The following is a 14,319-nucleotide window of genomic DNA, read 5'->3' as shown; positions in this document are numbered from 1 at the left end:
ATGAATTTCTCCTTCTTGTCATTACAGGATCCCGTGTGCAATGGTTGGGGCGGGGGGCCAGGGCCGCGTGACTTGTTGATTGATTCTGACGCTGGGCTTGTGTCCATGTTTGTCCCAAGTGAATTATTTGCTACAAAAGCAGCTTGGAGTCCAAGCACGAGTAGTAGACACAGAAAAATAGTTGTATTTTATGTTTAGTATAGGGAAGTGCTTATTCGACACAACAGACCAGCGTCCTGCTACTTGCCCGACCTGGGACCTTCCCCAGTACAACTGGTTGGTGTGTGTTTGCTCTTTAGAAGTGATTTGGTTTTTCTGTTCCCCCTCCCTCAGCTGCCATCTAATTCGTGGTGGAACAGTGCAAATGGGAGCAGGAGCATCATGGCTCGCTGCAGTGGAGATTTTCTGACTTTCACTTGGAAGAATGACCAGGGCTGTGTTCCTCACACTAACAAAAGCCTCAATAAAGCTGGGTGGTTTGTGTTGATCCAAGCCAGGTGGCAGATGGCCAGGAGGTGTATGGCTGCGCAGCAGCTGATTTCAGTGAGTACAAAGAAAAGTGCGGGGGTGTTAGCGACGTAGGAGCTGCTTTCCTGGTTGTTTTCACCCTCTGCTTGCCTTGGTATGAACTGAGAGGTGAGGGGGGGAAAAAGCCTGAACAGGGGACCTGTCATTTTTTTTCTGGGAGAAAAAAGAAATCCAAAACACACAAGATTTACAATTCCTGAATGTGTTGCCCTGGTTAGCAAAAAAAAAAAAAAAAACACCAAACAAAAAGACCCCACTAAAATAATTGAAAATTGACTTGGGAGCAAAAAATTAACTATATCTAAAAAAATCAAATTACTTAAGGATTCCTATTCGATTTGAATCAGTCACTTGAATTAATTCATCTTTCTACAGCCAAGACATGCCCTAGATATTTGAAACTCCTTAATTATGTGTTGATTACCTGCATGTGCATGCATAGTTGAGCAAGAGTTGTGCTCATAAAATGGCAAATGAGTTACATGTTTGCTTATGTACCCGGAGTTTTTGCTGTAACACCTCTTGCTCACAGGTGTATTTATAGAACCAAGCCAGTTGCCATTTTATTTCCTTACTGTGCTGCTGCTACAGCCAGGGCTTATTTGCAGGTATTTACATAAGCAAGGTTTCAAAAATTGCCACAGCACTTTGTCCGTCGTTTGTGTTTTATTATGAAACAGCAGACCTTACTGTGCCTATTTGAAGATTGTAAGGGCCAACGCCAATATGTGTTGCAGCAGTTGCCTGTGAGCACATAAAATGAGTCTTTCCTAAGACCCTGATGGTGCTTTTCCAGTAATTCCTATTTATCAGGTAACTTGGCTCTGATCTGGCTGCACAGACGTGCTTGGAGCAGGGACACCCTTGTGGATTAGGCTGTGGGTGAGGGCTGGTGGGCTCTGAGCACAGTGAACGCAGCTGGGCTGGCCTGGTAAGGCGCAGCTTAGTCACTTCCTTTGGGAAGTATGGAGGATGCACCCACCTCCTGGGGGAGCCCCACCTGAGCCTCCTAAAGTTGGAGTAAAATGTTCAGGCATTTGCTGCTTACTGGGAACAGACCTTCTTGCAGGCTGGGTGTGCTGGTCTGGTGTGGTACCAGTAGGCACAGCAGAGAACTTGGGTTTTGTGCTGCTCAAGAATACCCAAGGAGGGATCAGACCTGCTGGAGGAAATTAAACCAGAACCAGCAAAGCCTTGGGCATGAACCGTTCTCGGGATGGTCCCAAATCACATCTACTCCTCAGCTGCCTTGCTGCAGTCACCTGTACTAAGGTGGAGAACCTCATCCTGCTTTTGCCACATTCCCGTTCTGCTGAGAAACCAGGCTTGGGAGGAAATCACCATAGCTTCCTTGCTCTTCGGTGGATTTAACACTGTGGTGTCCTTCGTCATGAGCCTGGAGCTGTCCTCCATCAGCTGGACAGAAGAATGTCCCAGCTTGTCTGACGAGGTGCTGTGGCTTGTCCCCCAGATTCCCCGGCTCGACGAGTCCTTACTCATCCACTTGCTCAGAGCAGGGATTTCAGGAGGCCCCCTCTGAGCCCCACCAGGACATTTCTGGGCTGGTGGCCTGGTGGAAGCAGGAGCAAAAGAGCTGTGGGTGACAGTGGGGTTCCCGGAGGTGTCCCTGCCACGGGGTGGGGTGCTCTGTACCTGCACCAGAGTCCAGAGGCACCTGTACAAGACTGAGGCGTGTCAGGAAACGTGATGCCTCACCTCCACGGATGTGGAGGCGGAGGGAGGAGGGCTCAAAGACATGTCCCTTCAAGTTCGCAACAGCTGAAAACCAAGAAGGAAACTCACTAGAGACGGTTTTTTTAGCAGTGCAGGAGGCCTCGCAGTCCTTCTCTCACCCCCGAAGCCCTCCCATACTCCAGTACTCTGGGGGGGCAGCTGTCCTGCCCCTGCCGGGCGATGAACATCGCAAGAAGAAGAGGCTTTTACAGACAGGAGGTGAACAAAACCCTCTGGGAGCTGCCCAGGAGATACACGTCCCTCCACCCCGTGGGGTCCGGAGCATACGGCTCAGTGTGGTGAGTGGGGTCCTACCTGCACAGCAGGCAGCAGCAAGGGGCAAGTTGGGGGTGTTTAAAGTATTGTGCCGGGGGGCAAACAAGGAGGTGTCTGTTGGCACCCCTCCATTAGGAAAGGCCATTTGCATGTGTGATGGAGTTTTGCCTCCCACCCTGGTGTGGACAGCGGGTTGCAGGCTTGGTCGCTTGAAGAAACTGAGATGTTTCTTCCTGTGGTCACCACGGGTGGGCAGAGAGGTGAAAGTTTCCCCCCCTGAGCTCCCTTGGCAGGTGTCCTTGGGCAGCAGCTCAAGGACCAGGTAGGCACAGGGCTGCCATGTGTAGTGCGGCAGCGTGGGGTGTCACCTTGAGGGTGGGGGTCAGGCAGCATTTGAGCTGCCTTGGTCTCGAGCTTGTGTTAAGGGAGGATTTCTGTCTGGCAGGGGATTTGTAAATGATAACAGAGGGGGGTATTGGAACAGGGGTGGAGTGTCCTTGCTGCTTTGTCTAAGGCAGCTGATGCTGGGCTGATAGGACTCTGCCTTGATACTGCTTCCAGCTTGAAATCATCAAATAGACATTATTGTAAACCAGGATCAGTAACAGACTATGACTTCCTTCCCAGCTGATTGTAATCCTCAAACTGCATGAGCTGCTGTAATTAGTTCATCAAAGGTGGCTGTAGTGAGAGTACACAGAAGTCAGAGCTTGTTTGGTTTACACTGACAAACCGGAGGAGATAGGTGACTTTTCGATAGGTTAAATATGAAGCAGTCCATTGATAGGATCTGAACGGAGCTCTTGTTTCATAACATGCAGAGATAAATAAAAAAATAAGGCATGTTCCCTTTTGTAGGTGTTGGGCAAAGTCTCTCTGACTGTCCTGGCATGGATCTTGAAATCCTGGGACCCAGGCTCTGTCCTTGTCCCCTGGCTACCGATTTGTAAGGAGTCACCCAGAGATTACCTTCCCCACTTTACTGTTCGGGTGCATTTAAGCTTCTGAGACACTTAAATAAGGCCTACAAAATCAGACAAGGTTAAAGACATTATTTGTATCTGTACAGCGTTTTCTGGGTTTTTCCATAGTGCAAAGCAGGAAGACTAAAACAAAACAAAAGCAAGCAAGCAAGCAACCAACCAAAAAAAAAACAGGCCAAGAACTGGGAGATAAGTCCTTCAAAAATTTCTGACTGCCAGAAACAACCAACCAACAAAACAAGTATTTTACTGGTCCCAGGGAAATTTTCAGTCACTCTGGAGATCCTGGGGGGAGGGATGAGTGTTAAAAGAGCCCCAAGGTGCCAGGGAGTGGAGGTGTCACTTGGACAGTGCTCAGCAGGGAGGGTTGGTGCTGATTCCTGCACAAAGCCAGGTGGAAGTGGGTAGAGAGAGGATTTGCTGTCCTCTGCTGGGAATTGCTAGGAAGCTTTCCTACCGTGGCAGCATTCAAAGCTGCCGGCTTTTAAACCTCCTTAAGCAACTGAGAAACTAACTCAGGCAAAACAGTGAAGGCGGGTTTCTTCCCTCATTAATTCTGCCAAAATCTGTAGTGATTTGGCTTCCAGCTGAATGTAACTGTGGAAAACGAGTTTTCTGACCCCTCTGATGCTGGTGTTGCTGACCTCTGCCTGCTTGGTGTCATCCCCCCAACTTCAGCCATTCATTAAACCTGTGCTGGGAAAAATGTGGTGGGCTCTCCCAGCTGAATTAACTCTCAGCTGTGCCTTTGGGTGGGGGACAAAGCAGCGCTGTCTGTGCTGGGTAGGCAGAAGCTCCATCACCCCAACTCTTCTTGGTTGAGTGGTGAGGTTTGATGCTCTGCAGGTTGGCAGCTGGGAAGGCCCGTAAGAACATGCACCCTCAGATTAGGAAATCTGCCTTGAATTCAGCAGAAGCTGTTTGATTACATGGTTCTAGTCCCTTCCTCTGTCTTCCCTGGCTCCTCGAAGAACTTTACACTGTGCTGTCCCCTCTGCTGACACCTACTGAAGTCCTGAAACTGAGAGACCTCTTCCCTGCCCTCCTAAGATACCCCATGTCATCTGCAGCACCAAAGATGTCTCCTGTGGCAGTTCCAGCCCTTCCTTTGCTTTTCCTGGCTGAATGCATTGATGAAATCACCATTGCACCTCTCAAAGGATGTGTCTGCTCTCATCACCTTCATTCAGAGCCGTGGCCAAGAGCACAGAGGTTGCCTGATGGTACTGGGGAGATTGTTGAGAGCTGTTAATAGCCCAGACTGCAGGAGTATGCACCAAATCTGATCACTTGTGGCTGACAATCAGATAAAGCTGTGCAAGAGACTTCCAAAATTTGCAGCAAGGAACTCATACCCTCAGCACTAAACTGAAGGGAAAGCCATGCAGAGTGGGATATTCCCCCCATCTTCTACTGTAATCAGCCCTAAACTCAGCAAAATGCACCGTTATAGATGGCATTTCCCTGTTTATGGAGTCTTGCCTCTAAGTGATGGCTCTGGAGGTCACAGTAGCATGTCTGTGTCCACAGAGCCTCAAGGCAGGAGCGGTGGCTGGAGTTCAGCATGCTGGGACTGGTGGGGCTGAGTCACATGCCCCTTCTGAGAAGGCAGCAGCAGTGTCTGTGCGAGGCTGGACGATGAGTGCAAAGTCCTGGTGCTGGCATTCCTGTGGGCTTGGGTACTCTGCAACTGAAGCCGTGGGACTGAACATGTGATTTAAAGCCCTTTCGTTTCCCCAAGAGATAAGGGTTTACAAAGCAGTGAGAACTGCTCTGGAAACCCAGTGAGATTTGGCAAGGAAAGCCCTTTCTTCATCTGTTTGCCTCTTGGAGGGGTCAAGGAAGGTCTGAAGCACCAATCTGTAATGGGGTACACTGACACCACCCAGAATCCCTAATTATGCCTATCTCTGCCTGAGGACCTCCCTCCCCACTTCTTACCTGGTGAAACCTGAGGTGTCCTTTGCCATCTGATCAAAGAGGCTCCAGAAGCAGAGAAAGTGTCATGGGATCGCCCTATCCAGCCGCAAACAGCAAACGTGACCCGAGGGAGTAACATGTCACAACTCCAGCAATGGCTGTTGTACCATGTTTTCCTTAGCTTTATAAAAGACTATCCTTTTCAGCCAGAATGTGTTTACACAGAAGCATACATAGAGCATCGAAGATCCCAAATGCAGGAGAATTAATTCCAGCAGCCTGTATTGTCAGTGCATGACATCCGCTGTCTTGGCTCCAGAATACAGCAAAGGTGGCTGATGTACCTTAAAAGACCACATTCTCCAAGCAGATGGCAAAGCAGAAATTACCTTATGTCCATGAGTTAGAGGACCAGACAGAGTTTGAACTAATCCTGACCTTTAACCATTTGTGTTTCCCTCTTCTCATGGCTCTGTTAAGCTCCAGCTCATTTCTGCAGGTTAAGGGGAATAAAAATGAGTCACTAATACTTTGCTTGGTATCCCACCTGGTCCTCCAAAGACCATGGGCTGTGGGCTGCTGCCCAAACTCAGACAGAGTAACTTCTATGTGTGCAGAGCTCCATGAGGTTTCTCAAAGGGCATCTCTTTGTTCTTCTGTGAGCTCCAGAATTAGCTCTTCTCTAGGTAAAATTTGTCAAAACATACCACCAATGTCAGAACTGGGTTTTACTTGTCTGCCACAGTTCAGCCACAGACAAGAAGACAGGGGAGAAAGTGGCTATCAAGAAGCTCTGTCGCCCGTTCCAGTCAGAGATCTTTGCCAAGAGAGCATACAGGGAGCTGATGCTGTTGAAGCATATGCAGCATGAAAACGTAAGTACTCCTTTCTCTCCATTCCTGATGAAACAAGGGGGTCTTCTTGCCACCCGGGAGCAAGTCCTTTCTGGTGGCATCACCTTTATTTTAATTGAGCGGTCCTGACATTTGGCATGTGCGGGCAGTCTCATGGTTTAACTGTTGTCTGCTGTGCCCAGTTGGCACCAGGCTGAAGCAGATGTGTAATGGGTGCTCCTGTGTATTAGTAAGACGAAAAGCAGCTGTGAAGCATAGTGAGGAGGAGTCAGATTCCTCAGATGGAGTTCTTGGTGCTCACCCACATGTGTGGTGCTAATGGAGAGCTGCTACCCAAGTCTTGTGTGCACACCAAATGCTTTCCAGGTTTAAATTTGGACATTTCTTCTCCATAAGGTCATTGGACTGCTTGATGTCTTCACCTCCGCTGCCTCCTACCAGGGATTCCAGGACTTGTAAGTTTGGAATTCATGTTTGCTCTGCCTACTGAGCCTTTGCCCAAAACACTGGTGACCTAGCAGCAGGATAACAGGTCAGGTTGATGTGCACTCCAACAGGCTGACTTGAAAAGGGGCCAGACTAAAGCCAGACATCCCCAAGTAATGAGGAGAATCAAAAGCACAAGTCAGTTGCAAAGGCTAAAACACCCAGAATACATAACATGATCCTGTGCCATGCTCACAGCCGGGAGAACACAGTACATATAGACCAATGCATGTAATGAAGAGGCAGTACATTCCACGGTGTGTGATGTGTAGTGTGATCCATGCTAACACACGGCCTGTGTGATTGCTGAGCTAAGCGGCTGCAGTCAGAATAGGAAAGGTATTCATCAGGCCCTGGGGTAATTAAACTGAGAATTTTAAAGATCTGGCTTTCTTTTCATCTTGGTTCTGACTGGTGTTGTTTTTTTTTTATTATTATTTTTTTGGTGTTTCCCTTGGTGTTGATGGTCAGGTTGAATGAGTCATTTTCACTCCCCATCCTTGGGCACAAGCAGGGTTTGGGTTTTCTGGCTGATGCCTGGGGATTTAGCAGTCTGCAGGAAAAGTGTCTGAAGACTTTCAGAGGAGTTCCTGCTGGAAGACCATTGACTAATTAGCAGTCTCAGCAGGCAACCCAAAGACTGAAGGAAGCTAGATGATGTCTTCCGAGGCACGGCTGCAGAACATCACAAAGACAAATTTAGCAGCCAACACAGCAGTTTTGCAAGACTCTTTAAAGCTGTGCAAGACGTTTCAGCTCCCTGATGGGGTAAGGCCATCCAGAACTGAACATCGCTTGAAGTCTACAGTAAACTAATTCAGGATCACTGAGGTTCAGAAGATCCTTGTTCTTCCTTGACATCAGATATCTGATTTGAGGGGAGGAGAGAGGACAATTTTCAGGGCAGGCTGAAATCTCAGGATCATTGTGGCTATGCTAGGAACATTGTCACAAAACCTCGTCTTAGTTACAGTAAGTTAGTTACACAGCCAAAAAACCCAAAGTGAGAACAAGGCTAGCCTGGTGCCCTGTGTTTTTCTTATAGACTCAAGGGCCTTGTCTTACTGCCTTTTAGCTACCTGGTGATGCCATACATGCGGACAGATTTACAAAAGATCATGGGACATGAATTCAGTGATGAAAAGATCCAGTACCTGGTCTACCAAATGCTTAAAGGGCTGAAGGTAGGTGGGTCTGGGGGAGTTTAGTGACTCCTCATGTCTCCTCTACACATCACCTCTGGGTTGGCTGTAACAAACCCCCCTTCCAACGCTGTGTAGGAAGATTTGGGGGGTTTATGGCATCCCTTGAGAACAGATATTTGCTGTTGAACTACTCTTGTTCCAGCATGCATCAGTCAAAATGACTGCTCGTTCATATCTGTCAATTGGGTATTGAAGCAATTGTCAGTCACAGACCCTGGGATAGTTTTTATGTGACTTGCCCACACCCTTAGCAAAACTCTGCATAGAAAGGAAGAGGCTGGCAGCAACAGGACCTTCTACTGGATTCTGAACAGAGGCTTTCTAAGGAGAAAACAGAGGGAATGATTTTCTATTCAGTAGAATAAGGAAGGAATATGCTGTTTTCACTGGCTTCGAGAGAGCAGAAAGCAATCTCTGCAAACCCTGGGATGCAGAGACTGTGTCTTAATGCTGCTCTCTGTAACATTTGTCACCTTCATTCAGAGCAGTGGCTTAAAGGCGTTAATGAATTCACCTTAATAACACCTTTCCCCAGATCACCGTTATCTTGAGTTTAAATAAAGGGGAGAAGAACACACAGAATGTTTAACTGGTGTGATAAAAGCTACAGTAGCTTTTTGTAACTCAAATCTGATTTCCAATTTTGTGTTTTAATTATGAGATTTTTTTTTTTCCACATAGTTGAACACCCAAACCAAAAAAGTTTTCATGTTCCTATCTGGATTCCTGATGGCTTATATAATTTAAACTATTATTTTACTTGCTCTAAGGAAATACTACTCCATACCTCTTCTTCTGCTCTATGCCTCTTTAGACTTGGCAATATCATTGTAAATACTGTCAGAAGTTCAAGGCAAAGATTTCTTTTCAAACTGCTGCCCTGGGGGCCTGGGACCTGCTGCAGGTGGCAGCATTGTGTTCTCAGCAAGTTCGTGTTTGTAGCTCTTGTTTCTCTGCTGGAGAACAGAAAGTCTTGTCTGCTGGTGCTCACGTTGTGGCTCTTCTTTTCATTGCAGTATATTCATTCAGCTGGCATCATCCACAGGGTAAGTTCATATGTGCTATGATTCTGATTTTTGTCTGTTTAGGAGAAACACAGCTTGGTTGTAAAGTTAACAAATTCCTAAACATCATTTCACTAATAGCCTTGTCTGCTGTAAGGTCTCCTCCTCCCTCTTCTCCCTCTTATACCCTATATGTGTTTGGATTTGCTCATTTGCGCGTAATTTTGAGGTAATGCTGTATTTTCTGATGCATTTTATGATTATTTTTTGAATTAAAACCTTTTCAGAAAAAAATAAAATAGTAATCTAAAGCTGTACGATGTATCAGACATGGTGTCTTTGCTGTATTGATACTGGACTTGGGATTTTATGGGACTCCATCAAAGGCAACAGAGGTTCGGCTGAGGCTCATGTTGATGTGTTGCGAATCAAAACTTCCTCATTATTCTGCTCTTGTTTGTTGTAGGACCTGAAGCCAGGCAACTTGGCTGTGAACGAAGACTGTCAGCTAAAGGTAAGTGGAATAGCACCACGTTGTAGTGTGTAGCATATTAGATTGCGGAGGAACTGCTCTGCCAGCAGGAATACCGGCGTTTAAGCACTGTCATGTTTCCTCTTGCCTTCTGAGACCTGATTCAAGGCATTTCATTACTTGGAGGTTGCAGGCAGTGGGAAATAATCACCTGCTGATGTAACTTGCTGAATCAGGGCTCAAGACTTGGAATGAACATCCTGTCACCATAATTCCTGTGGCACGGCAGTTCATAATGACTTCCTACTGCTGAGCAATACTTGCATTAGGTGAATGATCCCTGAAGAATAACTACAGTTACTCTTTGGTTCTCATTGACATGATGGTTGTGATTCCAGACAAAGTAATTTTCAGTATTGCACTGAAGGGTTTCCTTGCAGCTCACTGGTGCGGTGCTGTAGCACACATTTTCTGCAATGTATGTTACAGGGAATGGCTCCCTTGCCTGTAAAGGTTGGGTCAAGCCATGCTCATCTCCAGTATTGAGGGAGAGGCCACCCCTATCAGCTGCAGGGTGTTTTAACATGAAATGGTGAGTCATGGTGGCCTGGGAGCATGCCTCCTCCTCTGGATTATACAATAACTTACTTAAAGCTTCAAGAAAGGAAGTGACCTTTCAGGTAGCACACAGCACCGATTATTTCTGCAAGGTCTTTGCACAACAACTGGTTTTGAAGCCAGCTTGTGATTTATGGTGGAATTAAGAAAATTAAGAACTTGTTAGTTCTTTGAACCATCCTGTGGGTCCCTGTGGTGTGTAGCTGGAGCTTCCTTATTATCTGACTAGATCTGCTTTGTTTCCTGTTAGAAGTAGATTCTTACTCGCTCGTAGGATTTCTCTTTTCTTTTCTTTCCTTCCCTTCCCTTCCTTCTCCCTTTTCTTTTGGTGAACTGCAGATCTTGGATTTTGGCTTGGCCAGACATGCTGATGCCGAAATGACTGGCTACGTGGTTACACGCTGGTACAGAGCCCCAGAAGTAATTCTGAACTGGATGCACTACAACCAGACAGGTGAGCTGGGTTGCTTCAGCGGTATGAATGTCCAGTGACAAGCCAAGGGATCCTGCTGTCATGCCTGGGTCAAATCTCATGTAATTGTCCAGATGTTTTTTCAGTTTATCATCAGTGTCCCCTGGGGTGGAGCAAGTCCCAAAGCTGTTGCATGACTCCCAAAGCTAGTGCCTTGGGGAAATGATGAAAGCAGAGGTTTTTACAGCCTAGAAACAACATGGGAAGGTGGGAAGTGGGAGTGAAATTTAAATCACTGCCTGCTGCAGACTGAAAAAGCAGGTGAGAGCCCCAGAGATGGTTACTTGCTTTTACTGTCTTTTTTTTTTTTTTCTCCTTTCTCTCTCTGAATAGTGGATATCTGGTCTATTGGCTGCATCATGGCAGAGATGCTGACTGGGAAAACACTTTTTAAAGGAAAAGATTGTATCCTTTGAAGCTAAACCTTCTCCCTGGGTAGGGGGGTAATAATTCCTGGCATGTGTAAAAGAGCTTTTATGAAATAAGCTACTGAGAGAAACAGGTGTCAGTCTAGTTTACCAGGAGGTAATCACAGGGACCTGTGGGTCTTTTTGGTGAGGAAAACACAGATGGTAGGAAGGGACCAAGCCACCCTTAGAAATACACCTGTGTGGGCCACATGCGTTCCACATCAGCAGTTCAACCTTGCGCAGCCACAGCTCCATGCCCAAACCTGAGGGCACATACCCTGGCAGCATTGTGCCAGCAAAATTATCTGTTAATGAAAATGGCATCCTTGGAGGAGAGCCTTGGAGCTCTTTTTGTCAGTTTCATGAGTCTCCACTTGGGCAGTTCTGTTGAGTTTGTACCATAACCTACTTGTAGCTCGCTCGGCTCCTCGGGCTCTCCTGCACCCAGCCCGCAGGCTGAGCGGGTGGGGGTGCCCAGGGCTCACTCCTGAATGGGTGATCTTTAACATGGCCTGACAGACCTAGATCAACTGATTCAGATCCTGAAAGTAACAGGGCATCCAGGAGAAGACTTCATGGAGAAGCTGGAGGACAAAGCGGTAAGAAGGTTCACTGTGGCTTCAGGTCTCGCTGGCAGAGGTGTGATGGGGAGAGGTTAACTTGGCCATGTCTTTGAGATGGGAGAGGTGTTGTTTCTACAGCAGCAGAGAAGCCACAGCAGTCTCTTCCCCCTTGGCAAAGAAGTGGGGTACTGCCACATCTGATGGATTTGGCATTATGTGTGGATTGCAAGGACTCCTGTGTGAGGTGCCTGACACCCCAGCAAGCCACCAACCTCCTCCTTTCTCCAGTTGGGCCCTTAAATCAGGAATATTTCTGTATCTCCTTGCAAACTGATCACTGAAATGTGACATCTGGGATGATTTGCTGTTTGTTTGCCTTAGCTCACCTGAGTCATGAGACGCAAGAGCTGTATTTCCCATCCCCCTGGCACTTGTGCATGTGCAGTAAATGTCTGTGCTTTCCTTTCTGTTTCAGGCCAAGAGTTATATCAAGTCCCTTCCTAAAATCCCCAAGAAGGATTTGTCTGTGCTTTTCCCCAAAGCCAATCCTCAGGGTAGGTAATCTCCAGCATTTCTCACAAGTTTTCACAGCTGGAAAGGAGGCAGGCTGACTGCCACAGCTGCGATTTTCTTCCTTCTCTTTCTTGTGACTTCTTGCTTCTTCCTCCCTTGCAGTTTGTGTCTTGCTCCTCCCCAGGGTAAATATGTATGAATTAAAGCAAAATTATTCTTTATTGGCATTAGAGTTGCAATGTTCTGCTGTCCTTTGTAATTTACTCTATTTAAAAAAATATTTATTTAATTTTAAATTGACACAGCCTGTAACATACAATATTTAAGGAAGAGAGAAACTTCTGACTCTGGTATCAACGAGCCAGAAGAGAGTGAGTGCTGTATATAATGGGATGCCCAGGTTGCGGGATGCAAATTATGAGAATAGGACAGTCGCATTATTATCAGCTCCACTTCGTATGAGAGTTGGGATGAATTTTGGCTGATACTGGCTTTCAGAGCTTGACGGTTGTGGCCAAGCACATGATATTAAGATCAGTAGCATTTAGATTAAGAAAAACGCCAAGCAAACAAACAAAAAACCCCACAAAACCCAACAAACTCTTATTTTTTCATTATTATTTCCTAGCCCCACATCTAAGACATCATTTGTTCTGATAATGTACTAGGAGAGCCCCACAGTCCACTTAAGTGATTTCTTCACTTCAATTTTTTTTTTTTTTTTTTGAGGGCAGCTTAGAGCTTAACTGTTGTTTGAACACCTGGATTTATTGATACTTAACAGGCAGCTGAGATGTGCAATTTTCAGTGTAAATACTGATCTCTTATAAGGAGCTCTTTTCCCAAGCAGATTAGAGGTGAGAGAGCAAAACTCTTCTAAAAGCTGAAAGGAAGAAAGCATTATGCTGTTAAAACCAAGGGGGAACGGGGCTGACAGACCAGTCAGTATCTGAGTTTCCTGCCTTCCTGTTTACCAGGGACATATAGACTTAAGACTACTTTGAGTTGTAAGGGTCAGAGTGAAAGCAAATTATTAAAATTGAAAAATATCTTGATGTTACTAGCTCACTGTTTATGTTCTTGCAGCTCCATCTGTGCAGCATGGCTTATTAAAGACTAATCTGTTGTTTTCACACAACTTACATGCCCATTTCTGCTAGCAAGAGCTCCCTGAGGCTGCTGTTGGGCAGATTTTGTATACCCACTGAAAGGAGCTCCACGCTACCTTGGCCAGGTTGAGGAATTTCTCATTTTCAGGTCTGGAAAGGTAGTACCGGAAACACTAGTCCCATCACTGGGTTCAGGCACAGCATGCCCGTTCTCAGTCATACCCTGCTTGGCTCCATTCCTGTCTTCTCCTACAGCAGTGGACCTGCTTGACAAGATGTTGCAGCTCGATGTGGAAAAGCGCCTCACAGCGACGGAGGCGTTGGCTCACCCCTACTTCGACCAGTTCCGAGATGTTGAGGAGGAGACAGAAGCGCAACAGTCCTATGATGATTCTCTGGAACATGAAAAGCTCTCAATAGATGAGTGGAGAAGTAAGAAGTTTTATCTTCTTTGAAGTTCCTGTCTAGCATGGGACTTTCCTGCCTCTCTCTGCTCCCTGTGCACATGCTGAGTAAGGCTGTAATTGCCTCTCAATGATCGTGTACATCTCCCTTTTCTTGCTCTCTTGCTTTCATATATTCAGCAAAGGTCTCTCCATCTCTTCAGCCAGACTTTTTTTTTTTTCCTCTCTGCTTTGTCTTTCTCTTCCAGCTTGTACCTGCCATATCCTCTCTACTGAATACCTCCTCTCCACACATATAATGGTCAAACTTAATTTGTGTCCTCTAAAATCCCGCATGCTAGTGATATTCACAATAAGTTTTCTTTCTATTTTTCAAGAGCATATTTACAAGGAGATCTTGTCCTTCAGTCCCATTGCACGGAAGGACTCAAAGAAGCGAAGTGGGATGTCATTGTAGCAACTGGTATGGCTCTGGCCAGGATTTCATTCTCCTGGATGACCAATTGGATTTACTCCACGCTACCTTGCTGGTGGCCAGCATTTGGCCTTGTGGGACTTCTCTGTGTGCAAACACAAGGATGACACCATGCTGTGGGCATCAGACTTTTTTCTCCTGAGCCTAAACAGTTTTCAGTGCAAAAGATAAATATATTCTCATTTAAAACTTCAAGTGTGACAATTTTACCTGTTTGATTTTTTTTCCATATTCATCCACGTGACAGTGCAGGGGTTTCATTGCTCCTTTCTCATTAACCTTTCCAAGCACAG

At 46.3% G+C, this 14,319-nt stretch overlaps 1 protein-coding gene across 1 annotated transcript; it reads left to right on the top strand.

Moving 5' to 3' along the window:
* Positions 1 to 61: 61 nt before the first annotated feature.
* MAPK13 (mitogen-activated protein kinase 13) lies at positions 62 to 14,316 on the top strand. Its single transcript, XM_065854774.2, has 12 exons — positions 62 to 2,561; positions 6,187 to 6,316; positions 6,692 to 6,750; positions 7,857 to 7,965; positions 9,003 to 9,032; positions 9,457 to 9,504; positions 10,420 to 10,534; positions 10,886 to 10,957; positions 11,482 to 11,561; positions 12,001 to 12,079; positions 13,403 to 13,579; positions 13,929 to 14,316. Exons 1-12 carry the CDS (start codon positions 2,443 to 2,445, stop codon positions 14,006 to 14,008), a joined length of 1,098 nt encoding a protein of 365 aa, XP_065710846.1. The 5' UTR covers positions 62 to 2,442; the 3' UTR covers positions 14,009 to 14,316.
* Positions 14,317 to 14,319: the final 3 nt, after the last annotated feature.

The sequence above is a fragment of the Patagioenas fasciata genome, chromosome 21 (genome assembly GCF_037038585.1).
Source record: "Patagioenas fasciata isolate bPatFas1 chromosome 21, bPatFas1.hap1, whole genome shotgun sequence".
Classification (NCBI taxonomy): domain Eukaryota; kingdom Metazoa; phylum Chordata; class Aves; order Columbiformes; family Columbidae; genus Patagioenas; species Patagioenas fasciata.
Note: the sequence above shows the minus strand (reverse complement) of the source record. Positions and strands in the feature narration are given on the sequence as shown.